This window comes from Acipenser ruthenus, chromosome 5 (genome assembly GCF_902713425.1).
Source record: "Acipenser ruthenus chromosome 5, fAciRut3.2 maternal haplotype, whole genome shotgun sequence".
NCBI classification, from domain to species: domain Eukaryota; kingdom Metazoa; phylum Chordata; class Actinopteri; order Acipenseriformes; family Acipenseridae; genus Acipenser; species Acipenser ruthenus.
This window is the reverse complement of record NC_081193.1, coordinates 5,382,054-5,396,233: the sequence shown is the minus strand read 5'-3', so window position 1 is coordinate 5,396,233 and position 14,180 is coordinate 5,382,054. Positions and strand designations below refer to the sequence as shown.

General features: G+C 37.4%; 1 protein-coding gene across 1 annotated transcript in view; it reads left to right on the top strand.

Annotated features, from left to right (window-relative positions):
• Positions 1-14,180, top strand: part of LOC117403006 (ephrin type-A receptor 7-like) — an 84,155-nt gene that overhangs the window by 24,521 nt on the left and 45,454 nt on the right. Inside the window, exons 4-5 of the mRNA XM_034004814.3 lie at positions 1,267-1,422; positions 6,510-6,845. Of these exons, the coding sequence (XP_033860705.1) occupies positions 1,267-1,422; positions 6,510-6,845 (492 nt within the window). The remainder of the gene's footprint in view (positions 1-1,266; positions 1,423-6,509; positions 6,846-14,180) is intronic.

The window sequence follows — 14,180 nt, the reverse complement described above, 5'->3', positions numbered from 1 at the left end:
TTTTAGGAATGGCTATCCACAGTGGGCTGTATTGAAAATGGATGAACTGCATTCCGGTGCAAGTAGCAAAGGCTGCACAGTGACTCACTATTCCCACTAAGATCCAGTCCAGGATTACATTTAGTTTGTTACATTTTTGTGTCACTAATTAAAAAAAAAAAGTGATGGTTGTTTTCCGACACAAAGCCTTTTTCCTTTGCTGTTGAAACAAGGAGGTTTGGCCCTTAAAAAAAACAATGCTTTCCAAGTTAGTAACAGCAAATCATTAATGATGTTTTAATGTACTCTCTTGAGTTCCCAGTTATGGTTTGCCAAGTATTAATTAGATTGTTGACAAAGAGAAAAAGGTTCAATAATATATATTTTTTATAGTTGGACTAATTTGTATCTAGTTAGGCCTTTAGCCTTCTTTAGTTTTCTAGCAATTATCTTTGATTATGCACAATGCAAACCAGTTTAATGCTAGCAGAGGTTTGCAAGAAGCTGTGTTTAATAACTTGTGGTTACAAGGTCCAGTGCTGTGTTTCTTTGATCCCCTGTTGCCATTTGGACAAGTAGGTTTCTCTGACCTCGTGATCATGCACATTCATAATCCATTTAGGCCTTGTGGCATCTCTCTTTGTGCAGCCTGATACCACCTTTCATCTCTCTGGGCAAAAATCCATCAGTACTGACAGGGAGCAAGATTGCGTGGTTAGGGGGTAGATGATATAATAACTGGCTTGCTGCAGCAACTTTGCAAAAACAACTACTTAATAAACAACAAGATTAGAAGCAATGTGATCATATAGTTATTTACAAAGAGGAACAGTACCATCTTTGGAGTATTTTAAAGAGACAATGCATACTGAAGTACAAAATGTTAAGCCAATTATGTTTAAAATGTAGTAAAAGTCTCTAAATCTCCCTTCAATGATGTGTACTAGAGTAGAGAGAGTTGGCAGTCCCCATTTCTTGAAAGACCACTTTAAAGTGCTATACCAAGTAAACTAAACAACCTATTTCTGCATTGTTGGAAGGATTGGCAGAACAGATTTCCATAATGTGTGCATTTGGTGTGTGATTATTATTATTTTTTTTGCAGCAGCACTGGAAGAAAAGTAGATTAAAGTACGAAAGTATTCACCTTTAAGAACTGGCCTAATCGGAACAGCAGTTGTCCTCTATGTATTGGAATGTGAACACATGACTAATTTTCTTTTTTGATCCTGCACAGCCAGGGTTTTGCTGTTCATTCAAGTGTAAATATGTTTCTTTCTGTTCCAGCCTGTGGCCGTGGATTCTATAAATCATCCTCCCAAGACCTCCAGTGCTCCCGCTGCCCTGCTCACAGCTTCACTGACAGAGAAGGCTCTTCCCAATGTGACTGTGACGACGGATATTACAGAGCAGCCTCAGACCCACCATCTGCATCATGCACAAGTGAGTTTAGCAGAATGGGAAGGGAAACGAGATAATTAACCATATAGGCTAAGGTTATGTTCACCAGCTCGCAGAAGCTACAACTCATGTGTTGGCTCAGTGGGCTCAGGCATTCTTACATTCTAAGTCAGGTTATGGATCTTAATCGTGATAGTTAGGGTGTTGCTTATGATTATAATTAGTAGGGGCTGACGGGCTGTGACTGTGGTGGGAGATCTCACAGTTGCTCCTTTCCAATCTCTCCTGTTGGTTGTTGCAATTAGATGGCATTGGTTACAGACTTCTTTAATGGTGTTTCGAATTTAACGTGAGGGGCCTGCATGTACTTAACAAAAAGTAAATTCGGGGTCCCCGAGTGGCTCATCCAGTTAAAGTGCTGCCGCTGGGAGAGCAGGGTGAGTCACACAGCTTGGACGGCGCCAGTTCACGTCCGGGCTGTGCAAAGAGGTTGAACTTTCTTGGAAACCCTAAAGGGGGCATCACATTGGCTGTGATGCTCCCGGGGTGCTGGGATTGCTTCTTCTCATCGTGCAACAGCGAACCCTACTGGCCAGACACCGAGCACATTCAGAGTGGATAAAAAAGCAGGGCTGATCTCTGTTCTCCAGAATCAGTAGCCAGCCCACCTCTGCCCTGGATTGCTCAGCGTAAAAGCGATTCTGGAGGACGCTCACAAGCCCTCAAAACGTCTTTTCTGTGTGGGGACTCGCTGCGATGAGGAGAAAAACAATTGGACATTAAAAAACTACAAATCAGACTGAAGGAAGGTAAAGCTTTTAAAGGTGGAGCATGACTTACTCCATTAACAACGGATTACAACAGTGTTAAGTATTCTTCTTCTTTGAAAGGAATTTTTTACAGTTCTAGGTACCGGCTGGGAATACAACCTGAGACTTAAATGGGACTATCTGCCAAGCCAAGTTTCAAGAAACCATTGGGGCAACCTTGACCCTCACCACTTTTACAGTTGTGCCTATTTGCTTGGTGATGGCCAAGGTTGCCCCAATTGTTTCTTCAAACTTGTGTTACAAACTTGTTTCTTCAAAAAGCTTGTGTTTTTGATATCTCCACTTTAAATGGCTAGGCATCTTTGATAACTTGTTTCAGATATCACTTATTTTTTCACTTAATGGATATATATATATATATATATATATATATATATATATATATATATATATATATATATATATATATATAGATGCACGTTAAAGTTATGTATGCAGAAGTATGTATGTTCAATGAAAGTGTCATTCAACATTTATTTCACATAAAAGATGTGTTTGTTACACATAAATAAAATACATTACATTTTTTTTAAGTTTGCAATATAAACCCTGTGTGGGACTCGAACCCAAGACATGCTTCCAATGCAGCTTGCAATGCAGATGCCCTAGCTTTCATTGAACCCAAGACATGCTTCCAATGCAGCTTGCCATGCAGACACCCTCGCTTTCATTGAACCCAAGACATGCTTCCAATGCAGCTTGCCATGCAGACACCCTCGCTTTCATTGAACCCAAGACATGCTTCCAATGCAGCTTGCCATGCAGACACCCTCGCTTTCATTGAACCCAAGACATGCTTCCAATGCAGCTTGCCATGCAGACACCCTCGCTTTCATTGAACCCAAGACATGCTTCCAATGCAGCTTGCCATGCAGACACCCTCGCTTTCATTGAACCCAAGACATGCTTCCAATGCAGCTTGCCATGCAGACACCCTCGTTTTCACACCACAAAGTTTGCCCTTCCTTCCCTTTTACAACATTTGCAGGTACTATAGCAGTAAAGTTACAGTTTTTAACAAGTAACGAGACAAAAAAGAATTTGTAAATAATGATTATGTATTATCACGATTGTACTGAACGCTTTCATCTGATTTTGCAAACCATCATAATAAGCTTGAGCCGCTCATTTAGTATATTGTAACGTCTTCATGTTTAGGAAGTAGTACTCGGAGACTGTCTTGAATTGTTTGTTTTATTTGAAACTACAGAGAATCCCTGTCAGGACGGAATTCACAACACCAAAATAATAACCCTACGTTTTAGTCTTGGCACTTTCACTGCATATTCCCTCCGGTCACAGCTCACACGCTCGCTCAGTTGTACCCAGTTTTTCATTCAAGTTCAGCGCTGGACTGTCTCAAGTCTCATGCACCCCCTTATATAACCTCCCGTCGTTTCCTGCCGCTGTCGGGCTCATCAACCAGCCACATCCATGAAAACAGCAACACACATTCTTCCCACTCATTCACTCACTCCCCCTTCCCATGCTAAGTAACGGCGTGATCCATTCCCCTTACAATATGTGTAACGTAAGACACAACAAGTGAACAGACAACAAGTCCTGCAACAAAGCAAATGTCCTGGTCTTTACAATATATTTTTTAATTTGAAAGTAAAAATATATGAAAGCATGACAATCTTTATGTATAAAAATCTTCACTAATATATAACTGAACAATAACTGTTGAGTATTTATTTTAGTTTCAGACAGTATTAAATAGCAGTGTTTATATCTGATAGTGAAAAAGAAATAAGTATCAAGACAGATAAAGAAAGAAATAAATGTCTATGTATTGATTTATTTCAGTATTTATTAATGTATTTATTTATTTATGTTTTACTTTTACCAAATATATAGGCTATCCTTTAGCATAGCTAATTCTCAGAAATTAACTTTCCTTTTTAACCAGTGGGGACCACAAATAGCGTTACTCTCATCAACCAGTATTGAGGGGAAACCGTACTTCCTCATTCCAGTAGGGACCACAATGAACGTTACACTGACAGGAAACCAACATTTTTCAGAGATCAAGATCAGAATCTCAGAATGATGAGATGACTCGAAAAAGAAATCTCCAAAATGTAAAAAATAAGTGTCCCGAGAATTCTCAGCTGGCTGACTTCATCTTTCAAAATACTGCTTGTTTTCTCAACTAATCGTGTATATAGCACTAACACTATAACACAAAACGCTTGCAAGCTGAAGGTTATAGTTTCAAATCCCACGCGTGTTAGACCTTTTTTATATTTATATAATATAAAAAAATATATTTTTTGCAGGCAAATGTTCAATTTTAAACATAAATAAATCACTTAATATATATGATATAGATGTCAAAATAAGTGCATTCCCTAGTATATTTCCGTGTTGACAAAACAAGTTAATTGTCATTAAACTGGGATGTCCTGTAATATACAAATCTGCAAAAAAAGAAGAGAAAAAAGAGAGAAAAAGAAGGAGGACATTTTACCTTACTTTGGCGACTTATTTCTCTTACTGTATACTGTATGACAGGTATTAACTTTTTTTTGTTCTGCATTTCACCTAAGAGTGTTGGGAAACTGCACATTAAAAGTTAATTGGTGCTTTTTGCTGATTTACTTTTGCTGTGCCAATACCCTGAAAACACGTAAACTGTCTTTGCTGTATAGAGAGTCTGGCAGAAGTCGGCCATCCAGAAAGGGGGCGGAGTCACAATACCACTAGAAAGTGTATTTTGGGAAGTGAAAGGAACTGACTTTGACAACTCTCTTTTATATCCAATGAACTGTCAGAAAGTAAAAAAAAAAAATAGAAGTCCCATTCACAAGTCCTTCAGTTTAAGTGCTTTGCTACATAATGCAGTTCTGTGACTAATTTTATATTCAAGCGATGACTACACTCATTCAATCCTAGCATGCACTAAAATGATGCTGCAGGAAATGAATTACAGTATGCTAAGAGGGACAAGACAGGAGTGTGATTAAGTTGCGTAAAAAAAAAATCTCCCCCAAAATAAACGTGTTAATCGCAAAGGTTAACTGCGATTAATTGACAGACCTAATATATACTATGTGTATACTATGCTAGATTTTAGGCACAATCAATTCTTTCAATTAATTAAGGTTTTAGCTCTGTGAGCTCAAATTTAATCAAACAGAATAACCTTTTGACTCTGGTTCTATTGTGTCTTTAAAACCAAGACATTTGATACAAAAGCACATAGAAGTAAAAGGGGAAAAAACTTGGATAGTAATTTAATTAAGCCTGGCAAGACTACCAGCAGAAGACTAAATTAATTTTACCTTTTTTCTTTCCTGGTCTTGTAGGCTCTCTGCACTTTTTAATTATATATCAACACTGGATTAATTCTGTGTGACTATACATACAACTTCAGGGACAGTAAAATCCTTTGTCAGATTACTTTGGTATAGATGTTAAATAGTATCACAGTGAATAGAAATTGGTTGTGAATTTATATCTCTGTGTAAAAAGACTGATTGACAGTTTTTTTAAATGAACATCTTAAAAGCAATAACAATTTTCTTCATAAATGAAACTTTTGGTGTTTGCCAGCTGTAGTAATTGTAAATCGCACATTTTGGTAGCCTATCAAAGAATCGACGTCTAGGACTTCTGATAACTCTTGTAAAGCAGTGAGGTCTCTATGACATCAGCCCAAAAACTGTCAAGCAGCATGCTTGGTCCCTCTTTAGGCACCAATGTGTGTGAAGTCAGAATGAATAAAGTGAATGAAATGGTAACTAAGGCAGCATTAAAACCGCTTGAATAATAAATCGAATAAAAAACATATCTGAAGCATTTGTGCCTCAAGTGGACCTGGAAGAGGTGAGTAACTATTGGGGACCCCAGCTACATTCACACCATTCTTGTCTGTGCACCACCCTCTCTTCTCTGTTTAGAACCTGATCAAGGTACCACATTTTAAAAGCTTGTGTGTTTCCTTTTTTCCCCATCACAGTGAAGGCACCACTATTTTTTATTAACTGCTCTTGAAACTGTGGGTCACTAGCTCATTAATTGACTTAGTTACTGCAACAGAAATAGGGTTTGGACGCTGCTTTATGAAACTATCAGCGTTCACAGTTTAAGGTTGAGTTAAAGGTTAAATTTAGTATTTGGTGAATCAAAGATCAAATTAGTCTAATTTTAGTAGCTGAGTAACAATCTTTTTTTTGTTGTTATTATTTATGAATACATAAACTTAAAAACAAAGCTTTACTGTCACTATTTACCACTTGGCGAAAAAAAAAAAAAAACAACTTTTCTGCAACTTTCTTATTTTCCCTACATAAGGACCCCCGTCTGCACCACAGAACCTGATTTACAATATCAACCAGACCACTGTGACCCTGGAGTGGAGCCCCCCTGCAGACAACGGGGGCCGGAGTGACGTTACCTACAGGATTATGTGCAGGAAATGCAGCTGGGAGCAGGGAGAGTGTGCACCCTGCGGCAATATCGTTGGATTTGTACCCCAGCAATCTGGACTAGTCGATACCTATGCCACCATCGTGGACCTGCTCTCCCACACCAACTACACCTTTGAGGTTGAAGCTGTGAATGGAGTCTCAGACCTCAGTCGCACCCAGAGGCTCTTTGCCGCAGTCAGCGTTGCGACCAGCCAAGCAGGTAAGATTGTTTGGAAGTTTTATTTTTTAAAGGGTCTTAGGCAAGGAATACTGCATCAGCACCGGAAACAAGCAGAAACTAAAGTAATGTAAATGTTTTGTTTATTTAAAATAAAGAGAACAACATTTGAATGTATTATTAATTCACAGACCCAAACTGCATATCAGTGCAACTTTCCTAAATAGGAGTGTTTAAGGGAGGACACCCCAACAAATGTATAGTAATAGAGCAGGGAAGTCAAAGATTAATAATAATTTGTTTATGAACAATTCAGTAAAAAGACATGCAAAAGCCAGATTAAAGAACCATACTCTCACTCTACTTTATAAATGGATGGACACTTGAGTTGAGTGTGTATTTCTGTTGTTCTTTTCAAACAAGTTCTTCATAGACCTACAAATGGTTTAATGGGTAATGTTTTCTATGTAGTTTGCTCATTATAGTTTAGGGGTTTGATGACCAATGAGTTTTGACAGCTGAGTAATTAGTTACATTCACATCTGGTTTGTCAAACAGTCGTGATTCATGAGTTGGTCCAATGAGGGTCTTAAGAGTATTTCCTCATGACGGAACAATACTGTCAATGCAAAGGTATTACAGTATGTGATATACTGTGTTGGCTACCAGACACTTTTTAATTGGGCATCTTATATTTAATTTCAAATCATGTGTGTATATACAAAATATTTTATTTATATTTATTTTATGTGACATGTTCAGTCCACTAAAACAAATGGCTTTACATAATCTCTGTAAGTAAGTAATTGGAGTGTCCAGTATGAAAATACAACATGAAATAATAAATTAACGTAGCATCCAAAGTAGCACTATAGGATTAAAATGTGCAATAACAGAAAATGCCTGTTAGGAGTTCTTGTAGTGTCTGATTTGAAACCACTGAACTCCACGTCTTCGTCATCTGAACCAAAGATAACCCTAAACCTAACCCTGAATCATTACAAAAGAACAGAAGAACATAAGAAAGTTTACAGACGAGAAACTGCTGAGAAATGAATAATAATAATAATAGGAAAGCATAGTCAATCAGACTGCGGAGTCTGTATCATCTGATTTGAAACCGCCGAACTTGAACATTTTTTATTTTCAGCTAAAATGGGAAGGGGGGGGGGGGGGGTGAAACCAGTGCAAAATCCGGTATATATAACTCCATTAATAATGTACACTTGCTGTTACCATGGAAACAGCTTCTATGGAAAGAGTTTCAGCATATGATGCCCATTGCAATTGTATTCTCCCATTCTAAATGTGATGTTTTTTTATTAATTAAAAAAAAGGAGAATGGAATATTGATTTACATTGTTGTACAAAAAGTAAATAAGCTAAATGTAATCCAGATTTATTGGTGTTCCTTTATACTAATTAAATGTGCTCTAATAATTATACTTTATGGGGTTATTAAGGCAAACATTATTAGCTCTCATTGCGCTCTTCTACAGTGAAGCATCATAAGTAGCAGTGCATGTAGTGTGGTCTCAGAGGAATTTACTGCAATTCAGGGTCATGGATCTTCAGTGGCAAATCACAGCCTGACACGTGAGATCTTTAACCTTTAAATGATTGAATGAAAAAAAGCTATTGTTTCTATGCTTGAGTAACCACATAGCATCATTTTCTTAAAACTGTGTTAGCTAATGCATTCATTCACAAGCTCTGTTCTTCAGCCAAATAGCGTTTGTTCTGTATAAACAGACTATAATCAGGCATGCAGAACAAACTGAGCTAAACATTAAATATACATGCCTAAACCATGCTGGAAGGAAGATAAGGCTTCACCACTTTTTATAATGTTGCACATTAGGTACTGCATTACATGCTACAACTGTAAACTCCTACAGTATTTGTCTGTGCAGGTATAGTCAGGTGCATATAAAAGTACTACCTCATTATATGGTCCTGGCTGCCATTTACCTCATAATGCCAAGCAGTTACTGTGTATTTATTTTTATTTGTATTACTTAAGGCCAGAAGGGTAAAGACATTGCCTCTTTAGTTGTGGGTGTATAGTCATTAACTAAAACCTGTAAAGATGTTGTGGTCAGACAGAGGGGGGTCAATTAACTAAAATGGAAAAAGAAAACCATGTAACCATCCTGCACTCCATCTGTCGAGAGGTCAGGCACAAAGAGAGAGGTAATTGCTACTAGCCAGCAAAATGAATCTGGGATGAGCCGAATGGGATGATGTATGTTCAGTGACAAGGTACGTGTCAGAGATGTACGTATCAGCCTGTTGTGGCTTGTCTCATCAAGGACACAAGGACACACCAAGGAGACCTGTGAAAAACAATTAGCAAGGCTTCGGTGTGAGCGATTCATAATTGCCCGTGGCACGTCGACACCAGACAATTAGTGTCCCAATTTTAACAATATTTAGTCATTAACTGCAATAAAGGCAGAAGATGGTGGAGAGGCATTTATCTGTAAACTACAATGTGGTGAAATTGGAAGGCTTTAAAACACAGGTGGTTTACTGTTTTTGTTGAAATGAAGAAATATTGGCCAAAATTAGACCCATACGGCATGGTTGTACAAAAGTGAGAATTCATTTTTTTTTTACTATTATTATTATTATTATTATTATTATTATTATTATTATTATTATTATTATTATTATTATTATTATTATTATTATTGTTTTATTATTATTATTATGATTTAGACCAGTGATTATGGGGTTTTTAAATGTGACACATTCAGATGTTTTTGGTTACTGCTTCTGACCCATTTTAAAATTCATGTTTCTCAATTTAATCACAACCCCTAACAGGAGAGCATGGGAACATGCATTGTGTGCATGTGCATGTGCGTGTGCATGTGCGCGCATACGGTTAGTGATCCCACAGCAGATGGAGGTTTTACATTTCAACTAATTATACCACAGAAAACTGTCTTAGTTGTAATAAAAAAAGAAAATTGTGTTAGCTTCTGGATGGTGTTGAATTGGTATTGAGCCTCCTAACCTAATCTTTATTCTGCAGTGCAGTTAATTCATTTTTAACCGCAGCTGAGTTTAACCATTTGATATCCAGTTTCTGCCAGAACACTTTGGCAAATGGCAACAAACATGAGTTATATTAACTCTTTCCCTCTTATTGCTGACAATTTGCTTCAGAGAATATCGCAAAGAGCACAGTTGAAACCTGTAAACCAGACAGAAGTAGCCCTCAAAGACTCTTTAAAAAAAAATCTTGTAAACAAGCCTGTGTATTCTTACAGAAGCTTGTAAGTGAGAGTAAGTTATAAAGAAAAACTATTAATATTTATTCAAGGGAGAACACTGCATACATATCCATGAGCCAGAATATTTTCTCAGGGAAACTCATACAGAACTAGAATTAGAATTGGTTATGGGAACCGCACCAAAACTAGGGAAACTCATACAGAACTAGAATTAGAATTGGTTATGGGAACCGCACCAAAACTAAACAAACTGATTGAGGCAGGCCACTGAATGCTAAAACTTCAAGTTTGCTGGTGCAGTTCTACAATATATAATTACCATGGAAACAGCAAGTGGGTGTTGCTTCTGCACAAAGAACACGTGGTAAGAAATATAGGATAATAAAAGGAAACCAAAAAAAAAAAAACTGTGAAAATCAAGTGTTCTGCTGACTGCAGCATTCTGTGGAGATTGCCAAATAAAAGTGTTTTACAACACTATAAAAAACAACATTTCTTGAGTTGTTTCTGCATTGCATGTTAGAATCATAAAAGGAATGTGGGTATCCAACTGCATAATGTTGCCCTGTATATTATCTATGGAAATAAAAAAATGTGCATGAAAAATATTTTCATAGAAAAGTGCATTGGATTACTTTGAGCTTTCATGCCCGTGTGCTATTTTAAAATGGAACCCATAGCCTTTGCAAATATTACCCTATGTATTAGAATGCATTGACACAGAAGCACAGGAAGCTTCTCTGAACTGAACAACAAGCCATTATTTACATGATCTGCCACCTAAACTAGTGCAACACAATCTGTAGTCTCCTCACTGAAGCCTCCCACAACCTTGCGACTCAATACACATGTTCCTACCCAGTTTAAAAATGTTGCTAATTTGCGGATTTATGTGGTTTTTCCTTTACCCTTTGATCAGCATTTTTTGTTTAAACCACAGTGCAGATCATGAGCCATGCCTTTTTTGCTCCAATTCCTGCTTCTCTATGTATTTTCCCAGCACTGCTGCCAGTTTCAAGTGAGGTTGATCTGAGGAGACAAAAAGGCCACCCATTGGTTCTCTACTTTGTTTGACTCAAAGATTCAGTGTAAAATGGGCTTCACAACCTGTGGCGTAGCCTTTATACTTTAGCTACATGGAAATACTTAAAAGTGTAAAGTATCAAAGGATAGGAAGTCCAGTGTTAATCTTGTTTATGCTTTACACATGACGATTAAAATTATTCTTGACATACCAAATGGCCCGAAGGCTAGCATATTGTAGGTGTCTATGGAAAACAGACCACGGAGTAGGCTGGATTTATGTTTAAGACTGACTTGACTAGCTGAAAACACACAGCTTCAATTTACCTTAAGATTTGCAACTGACTTTTTAGACGTGACAATGCAAAAAAAAAAAAAAAAGATATTGCGCTGTGACTTTTGTTGCATTGCACACAAATTGTATTGCACACAAAAACATTATTATTCGTTTTCATCAGTAAGCTGAAAGATAGTCTACTATATCTTTTATATACCCATGAAATCTCAAAAAGCATATTAATCAATATCATATGTACATCATTATCAACATAACATACATAAATAAACGTCTGATCAGTGTTTTCTTTTTACTATTCTGAAACCATAATTTTGGAAACGATCACTAAACAGGAAACTGTATTGTCACTATATTTTATAAAACCTTGCAGCTACATGGTATAGCGAGTCTTTACATTTTAAGTAATACCTGCTATCAGCAGTAACCAGACCACACGCAGCATAGGAGGCTGTGTGGTCCAGTGGTTAAAGGAAAAGGGCTTGAAACCAGGAGGTACCCGGTTCAAATCCCACCTCAGCCACTGACTCATTGTGTGACCCTGAGCAAGTCACTTAACCTCCTTGTGCTCCGTCATTCGGGTGAGATGTTGTTGTAAGTGACTCTGCAGCCTATGCATAGTTCACACACCCTAGTCTCTGTAAGTCGCCTTGGATAAAGGCGTCTGCTAAATAAACAAATAATAATAATGTAATGTTTCCGGGAAATCTTCTTTCTGCACGGAGTGAAGGTACAACTATGCACAGCAAAAGGCCAAACAACAGAATGTTAGAAAAGGTGGTTGTCCTAGCAACCAGTCTTAAATTCAAGTTCTGAGATGCTTGTAGCTGTTTTATTTTATTTATAATGATTTTTATTTAACATACAAATTGCACTTTTGTGTAAAGATACTCGATCAGGCCCCTGGGGTGCATTTTGGATGCTCTTTGTCTTTATTTATAACAATGAACTTTTATGAAATGACTGATAATGATATTATACAATATGCGTCTTGTGTTAATAATGACAATTCCAAAAATAATTTGAATTCAAGCCAAGGGAAAGTTAAATGCTAGCACAGGGAAGTTCTCATGACTGGTAATTTATCGTCACTTTATCACTACAAAAGATATATTGTCCAGTACATTTGTAAGGATAACACTCTAGGGAGCGATAAGGTTATTGATTGATCACTTGCTGCTTTTTATGGTCTCACTTGCCATTATGGCATTAAATGGTATGGATTGATTGAATCCGGAGATTCCCAGCTGAGCGCTGGCATGTGGTGTAATTTTATAGTTAAGTGGATTCTCTTTTGTAGCATGTGTCCCAGTTTTACATTACCTGGGAGCCTTTTATTTCCTTTTTACCCTTCTTTTCTTCACATGCAGTAATTTGATGAGAGCTGGGCAGGGAGGTTCGATTCAACAGCTCAAAGAAATTGTGGCGGTCTCACAAGGAAAAGGCCTGCCACACTTAACCTGTAGCACTTACTTTGTAAATGCCTTCTGATTTGTCTGTCACCCAATCTGTCAGCAATGAATAATTTTCATGGAAGGTGCATTTTAATTACTTTCCCATTTAAATTGCATTATCGTGCCCTATCTAGGTAATTAATCTCTCCAAGTGTCCTGTTTCAGCCTTTTATTGCTGGCAGACAAGCCCCCATAGATCCCACTGAGTCACTGTGCTTGAGTGGGCACAGGTTCAGTATAGCCCCTGTTCTTTTTTTCCCTTGTGTTAGTGCTTATGAAAGGTGGCACACTGACAGCCCCAACGCCTTCTCTTCATCCTTCTCTCCTTTGTCTTCTATGGATCACTTCTATGGATATAATGTTGTGAAGGGGCTGTCCCTATCGTATCTTGAGAAAATGTTAATCTATAAAAGGTACTCATTAGTTCTTAAGTAGGAGATACTTTTTTGTGATGCCAACTGGGATTTCTCCCCTTCACTCAGTAATTCCAAGTACAAGATAGATTTTTTGTCCAGTCTGTAGCACCAGTGCCTATTGTATCGTTCAGGTTTAGATAGGCTTTGGTAAATCCAGGATTGGGGAGATCTGGGCTCAAAATCTTGCCCTCTCTCAAAATGCTTCCTTCAGTCCTAGGCAGATTCTTGCACCAGTCATTGATTACGGTACTTAGACACTGCGTTCCATTCTCAGCCTTTCCCTGTCAATTTTGGTGAGGTGAATTGCCTAAATAATGCAATACCTCTGTGATCAACAGTACACACTGTGTAAGTGCCATTTACATATACCTACTTTTATTGTTTCATTATAATACTTACTCAAATTTAATCATTTGTATTTATTTATTTATTTATTTATTTATTTATTTATTTATTTATATTATTGAAGTGGGTGAAACAAAGTTGGGAGCTCTCAGGTGTAAAATAAATGGCCTATTAGGGAAAATTATGGCCTCATCCTCCCAAAGGAGAATGACAAGAAGCAAGAGAATGCAGCACTCTAATAATCATCCTTTGAAATCCTTTTTTTTTTTTTTGGCTGATGAATACTAATTGCAGTAGTTATCTCTGGGCCGGTCCGCAGTGGATGACCTCTTTACAGGTTATGAGGAAGATGACTGATTGAACTGATATGATAAATGGTAATGAGATTGCTTTTTTACTTTGTTAGAGGCAGGAGAATACAAAGTATGAAGCACATATTTCAAATTCTATGGTTTCTTTGATGAGCAGAAAGGGACATTTAAAGTAGAACAGGAACATTCTAAACAATACCCTGTCCTAAATATGTAACTAATATGTAAAATGCATCAACCACGCAACTAAGTCAAGTACAGAAACATTTGTCTTCATCTGTGCAATAAACT